At 39.7% G+C, this 20,500-nt stretch overlaps 1 protein-coding gene and 1 long non-coding RNA gene across 2 annotated transcripts in view; one reads left to right on the top strand and one right to left on the bottom strand.

Moving 5' to 3' along the window:
* The window catches only part of LOC128932116 (uncharacterized), a 77,310-nt gene extending 74,903 nt beyond the window's left edge, over positions 1–2,407 (top strand). The window contains exon 4 of the long non-coding RNA XR_013535689.1: positions 2,095–2,407. This is a non-coding gene — a long non-coding RNA (uncharacterized LOC128932116). The remainder of the gene's footprint in view (positions 1–2,094) is intronic.
* Positions 2,408–8,752: 6,345 nt separating this feature from the next.
* On the bottom strand, positions 8,753–16,173 carry KRT25 (keratin 25). Its single transcript, XM_002748571.5, has 8 exons — positions 15,684–16,173; positions 15,301–15,383; positions 14,773–14,929; positions 12,466–12,627; positions 12,255–12,380; positions 11,359–11,576; positions 10,246–10,313; positions 8,753–9,123 (listed from the first exon to the last, which is right to left on the bottom strand). The coding sequence occupies exons 1-8, from the start codon at positions 16,110–16,112 to the stop codon at positions 9,014–9,016; spliced, it is 1,353 nt and encodes a 450-aa protein (XP_002748617.2). The 5' UTR covers positions 16,113–16,173; the 3' UTR covers positions 8,753–9,013.
* Between the last annotated feature and the right edge of the window lie 4,327 nt (positions 16,174–20,500).

Raw genomic sequence — 20,500 nt, 5'->3', positions numbered from 1 at the left:
AAGGCTTCACTAAACCTTGATAAATCATCAGGGGCCACTGGACCCAATTTACTTTTTGCCTGTCCTTTTTAAAGCAGTTCTAACTATTTGTTCTAACATTTTGCTATTTCATTATCCAAGAGTTATTTCACCTTCACTCATCTTTTATGATATTTTGTGACTTATATTCTTATTAGCGTTTCAAAGAACAAAGAGAATATTTACTTATTTTATTAAAAATAGAATGAAGTTCACTGCGCTCCAGCCTGGGTGACAGAGTGACTCCATCTCCAACAAAAAAAAAAAAAAAGAAAGGAATAAAGTTTATTCTATCTTATCATTGCCATAAGGGTTCACTGGATCCTTTCATAAATCTAAGACATATTTATGAGATCTTAATGGTTTTATTTTTTTCTATATTTTGAAACATTTTGCTATTTAATTACACTAAAAGTTACTTCATCTTCACTCATCGTTGTTCCTAACTATACTAAAAAAGGCTAAAATAAGAAAATGAACGAATGATGGAATTGCCTGGGGATGAAACAACAATGGAATAAATCATCACCATTACAGCATCAGTTTTCTCAATGCATTGCCCAAAGTATTATAGCACTTTTCAAGCAGGTATAAGGGAAGTATGATGACACCAACTTTGGGTCTCTCTCTCTCTCTCTTTTTTTAAAAAAATCTATAATCAAACAATATTTAAATTATAGTTTTAGATTTTCTGCCTGTAATGGCAAAGAGAAGAAAATTGACTGGAGAATATGTTTGACAATTATTAGAAAAACCAGTAAATGATGCAAAGGAGAGATAGCAGCACTTTATAGACTTTAAAGAGAATGGTGAAGTTGATTGCATATGCAGATCTTGGACTATGAATGTCCAGATGACGACACTCTAGAATAATTTTCTCTGTATCAAGATATAAAGACTTTGGTCTGCATCACAGTCTGCTAACTATCCCCAAAAGACTAAAAGCCTGCCCCGTCTTGCTTTCTCCCTTTTCCTTTCATAAATATTACTCCTTAGGATACCTTTTGATCCTAAAACTCAGTCTCAGCATCTACTTCCTGAGGGCCAACCTGCGACAAAGCTCAAAGAAATGAAGTGACTTCCCCAGGACCAGATATCTGGGAAGTGTTGGAACCAAAATTCCAACTCAGGTCTATGTACTCATATCATTTGCAGAAGTCTGCCTGGATTTGGGGTCAGAACTAGTAGAGTTCCCTAGTGGTAGAATCATGAAGTCTTAAGCTAGAAACTTCGATTTTTTTGAGCTATGGTTTTTTCACCTGTAAAATTAAGGATAATAGTTCCTGCCCTACATGTGGCATAAGATGATCACGTCAAATGTGAGAGCGCACGAGTGCTCTGTACATGGTAATTCCATATTCAAGCATAAGGTTCGGCCATTTTTATTGTTTTCTTGCATCTGTACTGTGTTATTTATTCCATAAGATCATATGTGTCTAAACCAGGAGATCAGCCCAGCACCATCAATTGAAAGGTGCATCATAGTCCTCACCATTTTTCTATGTACATTTGGTGTTCCATTTGGTGTCTTTTCTAAGGAGTTTATCTTTGAATTTTTTATATATAATTTTCACAAAAAACAATGTAGACCCTGTCTATGGATTCTTTCTGATTTAAGTTTGAGGTTGTAATCAGCTGCTCTCACATACCTTAGCTATTAGGGATTGTAGTTTGGTATCATGTGTGTGAAGAATGCATTTCAGTTTCACGATCTGGCTGTTTCAGGGGAGAACTGAGCTGGCCATGACTCACTCTGAGCTATAACATCCTGGCAAAACAGAGCTCTGAAACAGACACCTATTTTACTTACACATATATATCTATATATATTTGACTAGCCACTGTATTAATTGAATGGTTTTTTTTTAGCTTCTTTATAGTTTTGCAAGACAAAAATGTTTTTCAACGTGTAAGTGTTGAGACCGTCCGGCAGCTGGGGCAGCATTCCTTGCAGTAGTTATAAGACTACTAGACGATTCCTCAGTCTCACTGCCCAATCAAAAGGAACAGAAAAGATCACACTCAAACAAACAGAAACCCTATACTGATATTTTCTCTGATTTTCCTTTTGTTAAGACAAACCCTGAAGAAAATGATTATTTTGGGAGAGGCAGAAAAACATCGAGGCGTGATTCCCTTCTGTGGTGAGTCACTTTCTTCAATTTGGTTCTCATATTCATTTCCAGGCCAGCAGCTGTGAAAGTTTTCGGGACATTGCCTATGTGGTTGACTTCCGTGTTGCACTTTAGATAAACCCTGAAAATTGAAAAGAGGTTAAAATTGTTTCCAATAAAAGTATTTCCCAAATATTTTCTGTTCGATTACATGTATTTCCCCCTGCCCTGATATCCAGTCTAGTAACTTCAGGCAAATTTAGTGAAACTCTCTACCACCTAGAAGGGATGAAGAACCTACTTAAAAGAATTTAGACGAATTCCTTCCTTTTAAAATTCAAAAATTAAGACTCAGAGTGGTGGTTTCTTTAAGATCTCAAACTAGTTAGCGATACTGTTTGAACAAAGATCTAAGACACCTGCACTTTTACTTGTTTACTGACAAGATGAAGAATATTCTTCCTTACATGGCTTTGTAGATTTTGGTGTTGTATCCAAAGAGGAAGTTGTACTGAAATATTTGGATAAACTGGAATCACATCTTCCTGCTGTAACATACAGATTTTTTTTTTTTTTGAGATGGAGTTTCGCTCTTGTCACCCAGGCTGGAGAGAAATGATGTGATCTCGGCTCAAAGCAACTTCCGCCTCTCAGGTTCAAGCCATTCTCCTACCTCAGCCCCCTGAGTAGCTGGGATTACAGGCATGTGCCACCATGCCTGGCTGATTTGTGTATATTTAGTAGAGACGGGGTTTCTCCATGTTGGTCAAGCTAGTCTTGAACTCCTGACCTCAGGTGATCTGCCCGCTTCAGCCTCCCAAAGTGCTGGGATTACAGGCGTGAGCCACTGTGCGTGGTGAACATACAGATTTCAAAAATTAAAGATGGAAATGTCGATAGCTTCAGAATAATTCATTTTGGACAAGGATACATTTAATGCCTGTTTTCTTTATTGCTCACATTCTATGTTTTATAACAAGGTAATATGAATATTTCAGACTCACTGTGCTGTGTATGATGAATATGGCAGTTAAAAGTTGGTACTATTGATTCATTTATTTACAATTTATGTATCACTTCATTTGTTATTCTGCTTATTATTCTCATTATTTATTACTCTATTCATTTATCAGTTATTCTGTTTAGTTATTTTATTATTATATATATATATATTTTTTTTTGAGACAGGGTCTGGCTCTGTTACCCAGGCTAGGGTGTCGTGGAGCAATTTTGGTTTACTGCAACCTCTGCCTCTTGGGCTCAAGAGATCCTCCTGCCTCGTCCTCCCTGGTAGCCGGGACCACAGGTGTGCACCACCACCCTGGCTAATTTTTGTGTTTTTTGTAGAGACGGGATTTTATCATGTTGCCCCAGGCTGGTTATTTATCTTCTGTGTTACATATCAGTAATAAGTCAACTTTTATCAATTACTTAATATTTATTGAGCATCTTGCAAAAACATTCTGCTAAACCTTGGGAATAAAACTGACAAGTAATAGTCCCTGCTCTTAAAGAATTTCATATATAAGCCTGGTCAGTATATTGAGACCTGGTCTCTACAAAAAGAAATTAAAAAGTCGGGCAAAGTGGTGCTCACCTGTAGTCCTGACTACTCAGGAGGCTGAGGTGGGAGGATCACTGGAGTCCAGGAGTTGGAGGTGACAGTGAGGTGTGATTGTGTCACTACATTCTAGCTTTGGAGTCAGAGACAGGAGGGTGAGAAAACCCTTCATATATAATTTTTGTTGCATTTTATATAATCATAGCAAGTCTTCTCTTACGTATTTTTCACCATGTTCAGAAAGTGTCTGAAGAATAATTTACATTTTTTTGCCTACTGAGAAACAGTAGGGAGAGATTATTAATTGTCCAAATATTGACCTAGATGCAGACACTGTGTTGCAGATGGCTGACTTCTCATCTTCCCTTGTTGACAAATAGGTGCCCTAGTTACAGACCCAGTTTCCATGTGTCTTGGTACCAGGAGCTCGCTTTGCCATTACTCCCACTCTACTTTCTGCCACAGACTGGCAACTATATCCTGCTCCCCAGTAGAGCCCAGATTCTCTTCCTGGTTTTGCTGCTGAAGTTTTATTAGACTGAGTAACTGAGGTGAATCACAAGGGTGTTCCATGCCTAAGTGACTGACCCCCAGTAAAACCTCCAGACACCAAGGTTTGGGTGAGCTTCTCTGGTTGACATTACTACCTATGTGTTACCACACATCATTGCTGGGAGAATTCAGTGCTGTTTTTGCGACTCCATGAGAAAGAACAATTGGAAGCTTATGCCTGGTCTCCCCTGGACACAGCCCTATGTGCCTGCTAATTTGCTGCTAAAACCAAAACCCATTTGTCATCTGCTGCTAAAAAGTTGTGCCATCTCTGTAAGACCCAATCACCCAAATTCCTGTCCACCACCAAACCATTGAGACCAGTGTAGGAGATGCTGGAGAGGAGCACATCTATTTTTCTGCCACTGAGTGCTCCAGTGTTCTAGTGTGTCAGCATTGTAAGCAGGGTTCCTGTTCCATCTTAAATTCAACAAACGCTGTTAAGCACTTTCCTTGTGACAAGTACTGAGCTGGGAGCCAGGGATAGCACTTTGATAGATTCATAGAATTTAGATTCATACATGTGATTTAAATAAGCTAATGTGGAATTTTATAACTATTTATACCATTGCTTCTGTATTTTTAGTAGAGACGGGGTTTCACCATGTAGGCCAGGATGGTCTCGAACTCCTGACCTCAAGTGATCCACTTGCCTCAGTCTTCCAAGGGAGGGATTAAAGGCGTGAGTCACCGTGCCCAGTCAAGTCTACCTTTTAAAATCTACTACTGTCTTGGTAAATTATTTTACTCACGTGTCATCAGCACAATTAATGCTTAAAAAAATTTTTTTGAGACAGTCTCCTGGGTTCAAGCAATTCTCCTGCCTCAGCCTCCTGAGTAGCTGGGATTATAGGCATGCACCACCACACCCAGCTGATTTTTGTATTTTTAGTACAGAGGGGGTTTCATCATGTTGGCCATGCTGGTCTCGAACTCCTGACGTCAGGTGATCCACTTGCCTTAGCCTCCCAAAGTGCTGGGATTACAGGCGTGAGCCACTGTGCCTGGCCAATTAATGCTTTAAAAAATATTTTAAAAGAATTTTGTCCAGAATTTTTAGTCGCTCCCAGTAGGATAACCAGTTGAAACCAAGTCTCCTATATCATCTCTTGATTCTCCTTTTTACCCCTGTGACTGTTCCTATTGATTGTTCTTCATAGATTTTCATTCCTCTACCTACTGCTTAAATGTTGATATTCCCATTTTAGAACATGACTCCACTTCCTTTTTATTTTACATATGTACATCCTTATCACATCCATTCTCTTCAATATATTTTTTTCCTTCACTAAAGCTTACCAACTCTCTACTCTCTAATGCAGATAATTGGTACTTCATCCCAGATGAAGACTGGCTTCTGGTGAGATATCCCAGGCCCCTCACCTTGGAGGACACAAGGACACTGGGCCTTAGTCTTCCCAGTGAGCCTATTATGTTCCCTTTCTCTCCTCAGGGACCTGTCCGGGCCTCTCTACTTTTTTCCTTTGCCATGAGAGAAATACGAAAGGTCACTCAGGGGGCCTAGTCCCCTCATTCAGGCCAAGACTTTCACTCTTCAAAAACTCATCATTGGAACAATTTCTGGGGACCAAGTTGGTGCAAGGCACAGGCTTTGCTGTATAATGAGAAGCTGGTCAAGGATGTGTAGCATAGCTCTCCTTTTAAAAGCTTACAGACTAGTTAGGGAGAGGGAGACACCTGACTCATTGTAGCCGTGACTTTTTATAGTTTTAATTACCAACTTCAGTCCTACATGTTTCCAATATAAAATACTTCTTCTGGTTTTAGATGTGCATATTTACTCATTCGCTGAACAAATATTTAATGTGTACCTACCACATGCCAGACACTGTCTGGTTGCTGGAGATACGATGCTGAAGAGAATGGGCCATATGCCTGCCTTAGAAAGCTCACATTCAGGTGCAGGGGAAGGAACAACAAGTAAGAAATGAAATAAATAAACAAGATAATTTCAGGTGCTGAGGAGGGGTTTGAAGGAAGTAAGGCAGTGTGATGTATTAGTGACTTCTGTGAGAGTGGTCAGGGACAGCTCTTCTGACGAGAACCATCAAAAGCAATTAGCCATGGGAAGATCTGGGGAAGAGCATTTCAGGCAGGGGGCACAGCTAATACAGAGGCTCTGAGGCAGGAATAAGCTGCTGTATCCAAGGAATAAGAGGAGGGCAATTATTGTTAGGGCTGAGGGGGAATGTGAGGGTGTAAAATATGAAAAGAGAGATGAGCAGAACCAGGTCACATAGGGCTCTGCAGGCCACAGGAAAGTATTTAAATTTAGTACTAGGTGCATCAGGAATCCACTGGAGGAATTTTTTTTTTTTTGAAACTCACTCTTTCACCCAGGCTAAGGTGCAATCACTGCTCACTGCAGCCTCAGCCTCCTGGACTCAAGCAATCCCACTGGAGGATTTTAAGAAAGATAGTGGCGTATTCATCTTTCTTTCTCTCTGTATATAAATATATATATATATATGAGATTAACCATTGTGTGTATGTTTAAAGTCATCTTTATTGGAGTACAATCAGTGATGTGCTGGTAAATGTGTAATAACCAAATTTCAGAGGAGGAAGAATTTCTGGTTTGTAGTGTTTGCCAATTTGTGCAAAAGTGTAAATACCTTCTCCATTGCTGACATCAAGCTACCAAGTGATACCACTAAGTGAGGGCTTAGGAAGAGATGTGCAGAAGAGTTCGTCATGAGATGGTAACAGTTCTAGCACATGACTGGGTGTATTACACAACTTACATTAAAATTAGCCTTTGTAAGTTGTGCGGGTCTATGAATTGTGACATGTATAGCTGTGTAAGGATTTAATCATCACTCTAGTCAATGAGTGTACTAGTCCATTTCTACGCTGCTGATGAAGACTGGGAAGAAAAAGAGAGAGCTTTAACTGCGCTTACAGTTCCGCATAACTAGAAGGCCTCAGAATCATGGCAGGAGGTGAAAGGCACTTCTTACATGGCTGTGGCAAGAAAAATGAGGAAGATGCAAAAGTGAAAACCCTGGATAAAACCATCAGATCTTTATTCACTCCCATGAGAACAGTAGGGGGGAACCGCCCCCATGATTCAAATTATTTCCCACCGGGTCTCTCCCACAACATGTGGGAATTATGGGAGTACAATTCAAAATGAGATTTGGGTGGTGACACAGAGCCAAACCACACCAATGAGGGAGAATTTGATGATAGGTGGGGAAGACTGGTACAAATCGCTTCAGCACTTAGGCAATTACAGGGTTATTTTTCTAAGTGGAATTTTCTCTGAGATTGTCAGATTTTTATTTCACATAATGTAATGAAGGACATAATTAGGCATTTTGGCTCTAGTGGCCTGTGCTAAGATTGTATCAGAAGAAGGTAATAAAAATAATTCGAGGATAATTACAATATCCTTATTTTCAAGTGGAGCCTGAAACAAATTTTTTTGAATAGATTATAATATGGATAATCCATCCATACAGGATAGAGGGTCAACTAAGTATTTTATATCTTTATATGTCAGAGGTAATATCTGATCTGAGGAAATTATGTTATTTCCCTTTAGTATTGGAAATAAGTATTCTAACTTATTTCCCTTTAGTAGAGATAAATCTTTCTTGGTCAAGAGAGTTGTAAATACCAGCTACAAATTTGTAATAGAAGTGGATGGTTCCATTCCTATAATTTGGATTCTAAACTAGAATTTTTGCTATAACTTCTATTACATTTGAATATTATTTAAGGTGTATATCCAAGAGAAAGATGAGATTGAGAATTAATCATTATAAATATTGGGTATTAAAAATAAGTATTAGCATTTATTGAATGCTTACCCCATAAGTGCACTTTGCAATAACTTATTTGTTTAATCTACAATAACCATTTGAAAGAACTACTTTTATAATCCCCACTTACAGATGAAGAACCTGAAATGTATACATTTTAGTTATTATTAAAGGTAATAGGCTTCTTAGTATGTCAAAGTATGGCAGATTGGGGATTTAAATAAAAGTATTTCTATTCTTTCTGAATTTGTCTCAGTTTGAATTTTGGGTAAGCCTTATAAGCGGTGGCTCAAGCCTGTAATCCCAGCACTTTGGGAGGCCGAGGTGGGTGGATCATGAGGTCAAGAGATCGAGACTATCCTGGTCAACATGGTGAAACCCCATCTCTACTAAAAATACAAAAAATTAGCTGGGCATGGTGGTGAGCGCCTGTAATCCCAGCTACTCAGGAGGCTGAGACAGGAGAATTGCCTGAACCCAGGAGGCGGAGGTTGTGGTGAGCCGAGATCGCGCCATTGCACTCCAGCCTGGGTAACAAGAGTGAAGAAACTCCGTCTCAAAAACAAAACAAAACAAAACAAAACAAAACAAAAACCAAAAATCTATGCAGAAATCTACTATTTTAAAAGAGTTTATATAAAAATAAAAGCTGTTAGGTGTTCATATATTTATATTGTGCACATAAACATTCTAAAGAAAAGACAACATCACCAGTGACAACCTGCTAAAGAAGAGTTTTATTGAATACAAAGAGTTGACAACAGATCAATTGACAAGGGAATCAAATGAGTCATCATATTTGTGTTAGACATTCTTCCAGATGAATGGGGAGACACTGTTATTGATGGCCCAGAAAGAGAAAGTAACAGAAAGACAACAGGACAGACATTTTTCTTAGAGGTGCTCATTTTTCTGGACAGGTACATAATGCCTTTTCTTCTCAGGGGGTATGTGGCGTACGTTCTCTGTTGCATCTCAGATTAATTGCTTTGAGATTTGTCTTCCAATGAGTGGAGCCTGGTGGTAAGTATTTTGCTGCGTTGGTCTACCTCCTCAAGAACTTTCTTAACCACTATGGCTTTGGCTGAGTCTGAAAATTAAAATTTAAAAGGAGATTTTATATAGTTAAAAAAAGATGAATAAGAAATTATATCATTTAAAGGAATAACAGGCTTTGCATATAGAGTGAACTATGCAGTAAGCACAAATACTTAGACTCATTTTTGGTAAATAATTTTGATTACTTGGTTAGAAAAAAACATGGTGACATGTTACTTTTTGAATTAATTAATTCATTCATTAATTTTTTTGAGATCGAGTCTTACTCTGTTGCCCAGACTGGAATGCAGAGGCGCGATTTCGGTTCACCCCAACCTCTGCCTCCCACGTTCAAATGATTCTTCTGCCTCAGCCTCCTGAGTAGCTGGGACTACAGGTGCCCACCACCACACCCTGCTAATTTTTGTATTTTTAGTAGAGACGGGATTTCAGTATGTTGGTCAAGTTGGTCTCGAACTCCTGGCTTCGTGATCTAGCACATATCACTAACATTAGACATCTAGCACACATGGATATCTACTACAAATCTTTATTGTATTGTATTACCAAGTCATGGTAATATAAGAACAATCAAGCTTTTCATTTAAAAGATGAAGTCGTTGGGTATATACACCCAGAGGAATATAAAGCGTTCTACCATAAAGACACACGCATGTGACTGTTTATTGCAGCACTATTCACAGTAGCAAGAACAAGGAATCGACCTAAACGCCCATCAGTGACAGACTGGATAAAGCCCTAAACACCACGGAATATTCTGCAGCTATGAAAAACAATGAGATCATGTCTTCTGCAGGAACATGGATGGAGCTGGAGGCTATCATGCTTAGTAAACTGATGCAGGATCAGAAAACCAAACAGCACATGTTCTCACTTATAAATGGAAGTTAAATAATGAGAACTTATGAATACAAAGAAGGAAACAACAGACACTGGGTTCTACTTGAGGAGAAAGGGTGGAAAGAGGAAGAAGAGCAGAGAAGATAACTATTGGGGACTGGGGTTAGTTCCTGGATGAGGAAATAATATGTATAATAAACCTCCATGACGTCTTTACCTATGTAACAAACCTTCCAATGTACTACCAAACCTAAAATAATAGTTAAAAAATTTTTAAAAGTAGCATAACATAACAACATTTCATTTCAATTACCTTTGACTTGACTTCCCACATTTCCAGATCCATAATCTTTAGATTTGTAACCTCCAGACTTACAGGCTCTGTGAAAACATTACAAAAGAGGGTGATTTAGAGAGAATCCCATCAATTCTAGATTCACCATATGGTTTTCTTTAGCTCTTTGGTAGTTTCAACTGTGTAACCCATTATTTGATTTGTAGCGTCTGCCAATTTTTGTAGAGGTATGAATACCTTCTCCATTGTTGATCTTAAGTTACCAAGTGACTAAGTGAGGAGTAAGGAAGAAATTGCAGAAAAGGCTGTCATGAGATGGTAACAGCAGTTCTAACATGCCACTGGGCGTATTTATACGACTTATGTTAAAATTCACCCTTTTAAGGTGTGCAGGTTTATGAATTGTGACAAGTGTATATAGCCGTGTAGGGACTTATATTTGGAAGCAGCACTCCAGTCAATGAGGGAGGATTTGATGATAGGTGGGGAAGAGTGGTATAGATCGCTTCAGCAGTTAGACAATTACAGGATATTTTTTCTAAGTGGAGTTTTCTCTGAGATTATAATGTTTTCATTCTGCTTCAGTATTAAGAAGTGATATATATATATTTTGTATGATTCCTTTTACATTAACATCAAGAATGGATAAAACAGTAATTGCCAAGGGAAGTGGGGCACAGAAGAACTTTCTGGGGTCATGAAAATGCTCTTCATTGTAAATTCAGGAAGCTCCCTGCTCTTAACAACCCTGAGCTCTAGACTCCCGGACCTGTGCCCTTGGGACTTTATCAGTGCTATGAAGACATGATTCTGTGAGTGCTGAGCTCCAGAAACCATTTCCAGAGTCAGAATCCTGGTCCACACATTAAACTCCGTTTAGCTTCCCTTTTGTTCTTTGCCTTCTAGAAGTGATATTTTAAATTTTCACCGAAACTCAGTGCCTGATGCATATTGGTCTGTGAAGATGTTAATTTGTATTTTGGCAGTCGAGTGTGTATTATATTCAATATTTAGCATTCGTGATAATAAATGCATGCAGCCATAGTATGTCCACTTTCCAGTGGAAAGTGGGATCTAACTTGCAAGCAGATTTCAGTATATTATGCCATCCATGTAAATTATTTTACCTACCCATCATCTCCTCCTATAAGGAGGCAGTAGGTCTCAATTTCTTTTTCCAGGTGGAGCTTGATGTCCAGGAGCTGCTCATACTCGAGCTTCTGGCCCTCGGTCTCGGTTCTGACCTGGTGCAGCTGCTCCTCCAGGGCCCCGATCTGAGCCTGGATCTGCGCCAGCTGTGCACAGTAGTTACTCTCCGTCTCTGTCAAGGAGCACTCCAGGGAGTGTTTCTGTCAGGAAGCAATAAAGAGAACCTGAGATGGAGATGCAGAGAAGCAAAAATTTCTTTGATATATGATTTTCTCCTGCCATTAACTTTACGTTTTAAATTTCACATGGACGCATAGTTAAGACTCTGATACTGCTCAAAAATGAGCAAATCCTTCCTTTGGTAGAATAGACCTAAAGGCATTGTGTTGTTTTAGCTGTCAGCTATACAATCCTATTCTTTCCCTATGTTTTAAGACAATTATAAAAATAGATATGGATATATTTTCAACGTTGTTAAGGTTTTTAAAACCAGCTGGCAAGTATCTAACATAGTGACCTAGGAGATGGTAAAAAATTGTTCTTTTCGCTAGGCACGGTGGATGCCTGTAATCCTAGCACTTTGGGAGGCTGAGGCAGGCGAATCACGAGGTCAGGAGTCCAAGACCAGCCTGGCCAATATGGTGGAATCCCGATTCTACTAAAAATACAAAATTTAGCCGGCTGTGGTGGTGTGCGCCTATAATCCCAGCCACTTGGGAGGCTGAGGCAGGAGAATCGCTTGAACCCGGGAGGTGGAGGGTGCAGTGAGCCGAGATCACGCCACCGCACTGCAGCCTGGGTGACAGAGTGAGGCTCCATCTCAAAAACAAAAATAAATAAATAAATAAATAAATAAATAAAAGTTGTTCTTTTCTTACCGTGGCTAAAAGAGACTGAAGTTCAATTTCCAGGGTTTGAAGAGTGCGCTTCATTTCGGTCAGCTCGTTCCGGGCTGAGGTTGTGGCTCCGACATCCTCAGAGATCTGCTGCTGCAGCGAGGCGCTCTGAAATGACAAAAGTGAAGGAGCAAATCTTACTTTCGTGAGTATCAGTAACACGCAAAAGGATTGTTCTCTGGACGAGAGTCACCTTCTCGTTGAACCAGGCCTCCGCGTCCCTGCGGTTCTGCTCTGCAAGGGCCTCGTACTCGGCTCGCATGTTGTTCAGCAGAATCGTGAGGTCCACCCCCGGGGCCGCGTTCATCTCCACGTTCACGTTGCCTCCAGCTGCGCACTGCAAAACTTGCATTTCCTAGAGGCAGAAAAGTGTTCAGCTCAGCTGTGCAGGGATCTCATGGAAAGTCTAGAAGCTTAGCTTTGGAAGGGCACTTAGAGTTCTGTTGGTATTCCCTTCCCAGGCTGTGCATTGCCCCCACCCACCACATGGGATACTTCCTGTACCCTTGACCAAATTCTCAAACACGGTGATTTCAACGTTATGAAGTTGCCTCTTTCATGCTGGAAGAGTTTTAATTGTTCCAGAGTTCCACATTAGAGTGAGCCAAACTCCGGCTCTTATGACTTAAACTCATCAGTTCCAGTTCTACTACTCAGAATGAGTCTTAATTCCTTTTCCAAATGAAAGTTTTAAACATTTAAAATGAACGATCCTCCATCGCTTATTCTATTCTCCACCTTTGTGGACTGGTCTTCATTCCACTAGGGGCTGGCTTTGATGCAGTTCCAATTCAGCTACAGCCTGAACACAGCCATGAACATGGTCGAAGGGCCGAGTTTGAATAATTCTGAACAATTGAAATGATTATAGATAAATAAATAAATAAATAAATAGGTGTGTGTGTGTGTGTGTGTGTGTGTGTGTGTGTACCCCGCAGGGAAGAACATCACCCTCTAAAGAATCCCAGCTGTCTATTAAGTCTATTCAGGAACATTACAGTAAGTATCATGCTGGACTTTAGAGTCACACAAATCTCTGTGAATTTTGGTTCTGCCCTGTAGTGGCGGCTGCTGAGTTTGGGAAAGTTGCTTAACTTCTTTAAATTTCTATTTACTTATTTGAAAATTGAAAATAATTAAAAATCCTTCTCTGAGTTGTTAACAGAAGTCAAAGAACAAATAATAATAATAAGACTCCATGATACTGCCTTGCACGTTAATGCTAGATGAATGCTGGTTATTACGATTATTATCATCATGGAAGCTGGAATGTATGTTGCAGTCAAAGTCTACACGTTATCCTGTCTGAACTGCATGCTGTCAGAATGTGTGAGTCAGTTCTAAGACTGTGAATGGCAGGCATCACTGCGAAGACTGTGTAAATTGGAATACCACCCATCAGCTTATGTCTGCTGCCAAAACTCTCCTCCCCATTCACGAATTGGTCTTAATGATGGTAACTAAGCTTTTCATTCCTCCCTGCAGTGAGTCCCTCAGCTATTCCAGCCTTTTTTCCTTCTGGTTGACCCTATGTCTTTTCTATCTACAGATGTGGCTTTTACATCTGAGGATTTAGTGAAAACTTCCTGGTTTAAGCATAAAAAGAAAAAGATAAAAAAAGATATATATATATATATCTCTTTGATTTTTGTAGTGCCTCACAGGCAACCCCATATATATAATAATTTTTTGATGAATTGCTTTTAATTCATCAGAAATTTATTATACACCATGAGCTGTAACCATATTTGAATCCATGTAGTCAGATCAATGTGATTCAAGTAGTTATAAGACAGGCTCATGACTAATCAAGTAGGATTCTTAGCTTGATCTTCTGTTTTAAGCATTTGCCTTGACCATGGACATTTTTGGCGATTTTAAAATGTCAAATTTAGTTTCAAAGGATAGAGACTTTTCCCTTTTGGAAAACAGTACCTCTGGCAGCAATCCTAAAGATGTAATTGCTGCAATGTACAATTTGGAGCTTAGCTTCCAACAGTGACCACTCTGGAAGTTAACGATTAAGCATCATTTCTGGTATAATGCTTTAATTTCAGTCTCAGTATTTTTATAGCCATATCTATTAAGAATACGTACTAGTGTTATGTATGTATACTTAATGTGTGCATGAAGTAAATGTTTCAGTGTTTTAAATCTGCCACGGTCATATAGAAATTTAGATCTAGTTTTCTTAGGATATCCTTAAAGTATATTTATTTTATCTAATTTGATGTAATCTCCTAAGGGGATTATTTTAACTTACCTATAATTACCTAGCCAAGCACTGCTCTTACAACCCTGATTGTTCTGGAAAACATGATTCCTTTTTTTTTCCCATAGGAAACCTGATGAGAGAGCAAGGGTGAATCTGTACAAAGAATTTGACACTTAAAAAGACAGCTCAGTCCTCATGTTTGTCTAACAATGTGTCTTCAGCACCAGCTTTTTACAGGAGAGGTTAAGTATATGATCTAGCAAAATGTAGATGCCTAGCTCTTACCTCTTTATGGTTCTTTTTGAGGTAAGTCATCTCCTCACTCAGGGTCTCGTACTGAATCTCCAGATCTGTTCTGCACAGGGTTATTTCATCCAAAACTCTTCGTAACCCATTGACATCAGCCTCTACACTCTGGTGAAGAGCCAGCTCGTTTTCATACCTTAAAGAGTGTTAATGATTTCCTAATTTGTCACACGGTTGGAGACATAGTGGCTGATCTACAAATGCTGGAATTCTGGAATTTTGAAGATTTGGCCACAAGAGACATTTTCAAAGTTTGTTGTACAATAATAATTCTAATAATTATTGTTTCCTCATTGAGGTATTTGACAGAAAAAGAACTAGGATACTGGGTGCTAGTTTTAATAGCAGTTCATGCTTTGTATTTAATAGTCAAAGCATAAAAAAGTAGTAACATCCTGTTTATGTGAAGTTCAAGTGTTTTATAATTTTGGAATAAGAGTTGGTAAATTTGATCTAATGCTTTGCATGAATTGCCATGAATTCATTTCATTCTGGCAGTCTACTTACTTGAGTCTGAAATCGTCGGCTGTAAGCCTGGCATTATCGATCTGCAGAACAGCATTAGCGTTGCTAGTGGTGGAAGCGATGATCTAGAGATGGGAATTTGACTTTTTAAAGGCAATTGATCACAATCGGTAAAGAACAAAAAGTGTTTTTCATTTTAAAGAGCAGGAAATGGAAAAAAATCAAAGTTAATAATAGATACGAAATAGACATTTTTATCATGAAGTAAACCAACTGAATCTACTTAATGCTTGTTTTCAATGCTAAATTGGAATTTTCTTTAAGAAACCACAAGTAGGAATAATTAATCCTTTTAGAATTTAATGAAGAATGGAACATTTAAAAATAAAGGTACGTGAAAATGATTGGGAAGTATGATTTCTTACCTGATTTTTAAGGTCATCAATTATTGGGAAATATCTGGTATAGTCATGATCAAGACCACGGCAAGAGCCAGGCCCAAATTTCTCGTACCAGCCCTTGATCTTCTGCTCCAGGTCAGTGTTGGCCTCTTCCAGAGCACGCACGTTGTCCAGGTAGGATGCCAGGCGGTCATTAAGGTTCTGCATGGTCACCTTCTCATTGCCAGAAAGGAGCCCCCCCTCATTCACAGTGAAGCCAGAACAGGGATTGCCTCCCGCTGCGTTTCCTCCTGATGAGCTGCCTCCGAAGGCACAAGAGAAGCCACTTCCGATCCCTGAAATGCCACAAGCATTTCCAGCCCCAAAGCTGGTTCCACCACCAGAGAGCCTGAGCGATGCTGTGGTGGGACGAGAACAGGACCTCCTGGATCCACTGGAAAGTCGAAGAGACATGGTATCAGAACAAATATGTTGCAGAGCTGTATTTGTGAAAGCCAAGATGAAGTGCCTTCTTGCCTAAATGGTTTTGTTTGCCTTTTTATAGACAAGTCCCAAGTGTGTTCTGAATGAAATTCTGCCTACATAGGGTAAAACTTGGCTTGCCAGTGTCAGCAAGATGCCATAATTGGGTGATTTTTTCTAATTAGTAACTCGCTTTGCTAGGCTCATTCCTGTAGGAGGGCAGTTGCCCTTAGGTTGGTGGTTATCTGAGAGATGGGTCTGGGTGGAGCAATGTCAGGTTCATTATTATTACCTTTTTAAATGATGAATGAGTCATTCTTCACTTCCATCCTTAGAAGATAATAAACCTCATCAGCTCATTAAAGAATAGGAATTTGGTATCATGGTTTTGGGCTGTTATGCCAAGGCACGTTATGATGTTTCTGAGACTTTTTCGACTTTTATTTTCACAAGTTTTCCCACATACGTAGAGAAGAGAACTGTAATCATTATTTTCCGAACCTGGTTCTTCAACCAATTGGTTTTTGTCTTTGTTTTAAAATTTATCTTGCCACTGTTTCCCATGGGAAGTTAACTTCCATTCCGGCTGAAATGAGCATCATATTTTGTTGGCACTTATGACTGGGAAGAGTTGTCTTCTCTTCTCCATTTTGATAATTAGGAGCACACCCCAATTGGTGTTATGTTTTGTGGGAGTTTGGAAAGACATTAACTTATTTCCTGACTCTGCAAAATCTGAAGCAAATCTGGAAGAAACTATTTCTTCTGTCTTAATTTATTGTGGTTTAGCTCAGGTAAAAGTCATCAGTAAGGTATTTAGTGGGTGGAAATTCACATATATTTACTGAAAACTCTACCTATTATGGAAATATAAACAATTGACAAATAAGGGCGGGCGCAGTGGCTCATGCCTGTAATCCCAGCACTTTTGGGAGGCTGAGGCAGGCGGATCACTTGAGGTCAGGAGTTTGAGACCTGGCTCACATCCATGGTGAAACCTTGTCTCTACTAAAAATATAAAAATTAACCAGGCATCATGGCAGGGCGCCTGTAATCCCGGCTACTTGGGAGGCTGAGGCAAGAGAATCTTTTGAATCCAGGAGGCAAAGGTTGCAGTGAGCTGAGATTGTGTCACTGCACCCCAGCCGGGGTGACAAAGTGAGACTCTGTCTCAAAAAAAAACAAAAAACAATTGACAAATAAAAATTGTATATATTTCTGATGCACAACATGATGTTTTGATATATGAATATATTGTATAATGACAAAATCAAACTAATTTACATATCTATAACCTCATATACCTATTTGTGGTAAGTACATTTAAAATCTACTTTCTTTTCTTTTTAATTTATTAAATTACCAAATATTTATTGAGCACCTACTATGTTTTAGGCACTGTGCTAAAAGCAATTCCAATGGTCAACAAATATGTGAACAAATGGTAATTTAATCATTACTGAAGGAACACAAATGTAAACAAAAGAGGCTTCATCGTTTTTCACTTTGTCAATGGTCTAGGTTCAAAATAAATGATTCTCCAGGATCGGATGAGCGTAGCTTTGGGGTCTCTTCTACTGCAGTTAGATGTACAGGTGCATAATCTTCCTGAAGGCACTTGAGCAATGTCTATAGAATGGCTTAAAATGTATACACTTCTTAAAAATGGCCAACGAGGAGCAGGAAGAGCTCCTAATAACCGGATTGTGGTTTCCAAATACCATCTGGGAAAGTACCAAAGTACCAAAAGGAAAGAAGAGGGCTCCTTGGAAAATGGCGACTTAAAGTTGAAAGGCAGGAAGTCAGCAAGATAAGCTTGGAACATCTCCGGGTGGGAGACAGCGGGCAAATGCTCAGAGACGACTGGGCCATAGCAAAAGAACACAGGAGCCAACTGGAAGACTCTTCCACACCCAACATGGAAGGATTTGAGCATCACTGGGGGTGCAACTTAAATGGAATGAAACACATTAAACATGACACACACACACACTCCTGCATCTAAATTCATCAGCTACCATGGCAGACTGCTGGGGGAACCAGCTCATTATTATTGTTTTGTTGTCATTATTTTTGAGACAGAATTTCCCTCTTGTCACCCAGGCTGCAGTGCAGTGGTGCGACCTCCAGCTCACTGCAACCTTCGCCTCCCGGGTTCAGGCAATTCTCCTGCCTCAGCCTCCTGAGGAGCTGCGATTATAGGCATGTACCACCATGCCTGGCTAATTTTTGCATTTTTAGTAGAGATGGGGTTTCACCGTGTTGGCCAGGCTGGTCTTGAACTCCTGACCTTAAGTGATCTGCCGCCTTGGGTTCCCAAAGTATCGGGATTACAGGTGTGAGCCACTGCACCTGGCCTCAACTCATTAGTTTAAAAACCAGTAAAGAGAAAGAAGCATTTATCCTGAATTTCCTTTTTTTTTTTTTTGACATTTTTTCCATTGGAATATATTTTAATATAAAAATATGATTTTTTAAATTGCCTTTTAGGTTTTGGGGTACATGTGAAGAACATGCAAGATAGTTACATAAGTACACAAGTGGCAGTGTGATTTGCTGCCTTCCTCCCCTTCACCTATATCTGGCATTTCTCCCCATGATATCTCTCCCCAACTCCCCAGCCCCCGCTGTCCCTCCCCTATTCCCTGCAACCGACCCCTGTGTGTAGTACTCCCCTCCCTGTGTCCATGTGTTTTCATTGTTCAACACCCGCCTATGAGTGAGAACATGTGGTATTTCATTTTCTGTTCTTGTGTCATGTTTTGATATATGAATATATTGTATAATGACCAAATCAAGCTAATTTACATATCTACAACCTCACATACCTATTTGTGGTAAGTACATTTAAAATCTACTTTCTTTTTTTTTTTGAGACGGAGTTTCACTTTTGTTACCCAGGCTGGAGTGCAATGGCACGATCTCGGCTCACTGCAACCTCCGCCTCCTGGGATCAGGCAATTCTCCTGCCTCACCCTCCCGAGTAGCTGGGATTACAGGCATGCGCCACCATGCCCAGCTAAGTTTTTGTATTTTCAGTAGAGATGGGGTTTCACCATGTTGACCAGGATGGTCTCGATCTCTTGACCTCGTGATCCACCCGCCTCGGCCTCCCAAAGTGCTGGGATTACAGGCGTGAGCCACCGCGCCCAGCCAGAATCTACTTTCTTATTGTTATTAACTATAGTCACCATATTGTGCAATAGTTATCCTGAACTTCTTCCTCCCACCTAAATGAAATTTTATATCCTTTGACCAAAATTTCCCTAGTGTATTTCCCTGATGATTAGTGAAGTTGAGCACCTTTTCATATACCTATTGGCCATTTGTATGTCTTTTGAGAAATGTCTTTTTAATCACATTCTTTTCTTGTTATTGAGTTGTTTGAATTACTTATATATTTGGCTCTTAAGCCTTGATCAGGTGTATGGTTCACAGCATTTCATCCAATGGGTTCATCCATGTTGTCACAAAAGGCTGAATAATATTCCGTAGGGTATATATACTATGTTTTCTGTTGGGGGAAGCAGCAAAGGAGAAAGGACTTACAGAGTGACTACATAAATTGGATATGAGTAACATATAAACTGGGAACATCAAACCGTAGTAAACTGTGGGAGGCCTCTGAGGAGGAAGGCCTCTCCATGCCTCATGTTCTGGTGCAGGGTGACCTAGGATCTATTACCATAAACATTGTGCTCAAGGATGTAAAACCCCTTCGTAGCACCATAATGTAGCCAGACTTGTAGGCTCCTTGTGTTCCACCAGCTGCACATAGATACTAGGCTAAAGATAACCACATGTTCTTGTTTTGTGAAACTCCCAAACTGTCACTGTTATCAGTGTTTAGAATGACATACCAATTCCGGCTCACTGGTTCAGTTCCGGCTCACTAATTCATCCCACCATCACGTTACACTCACCCCGCCATTTCTCCACCCCTACCCTATATATCAAAGTGGTTGTAACCAGTAAATACTGTGGTAAACCTAAGCTCAGGGCCTTCACTGCCTCCAGTAATAAGCGATGCCCCCCTGGTCCCACTTTCACTCTTAATCTTTTTCTCAGTCCTTTGTCGCCACCAAACTCGGAGTACCCATGGGTGATGTGGGGGCTGGTTCCCTATGGTTTTCTTTACTATTTCATTTGTTGTTGGATGCTTAGGTTGAATCCCTATATTGGCTGTTGTGAATCATGCTACAATGAGCTTGGAATGCAGATATCTCCTTGACATACTGATTTCATTTCCTTTAGATACTCAGTAGTGGGATTGCTGGGTCACATGGTAATTTTACTTCTAATTTTTTGAGGCATTGCCATACTGCTTTCCATAATGGCTGTATTAATTTACATTTCCACTAACTGTGCAAGGAATTTCT

This window comes from Callithrix jacchus, chromosome 5 (genome assembly GCF_049354715.1).
Source record: "Callithrix jacchus isolate 240 chromosome 5, calJac240_pri, whole genome shotgun sequence".
Lineage (NCBI taxonomy): Eukaryota > Metazoa > Chordata > Mammalia > Primates > Cebidae > Callithrix > Callithrix jacchus.
This window is presented reverse-complemented; position numbering and strand designations above follow the sequence as displayed.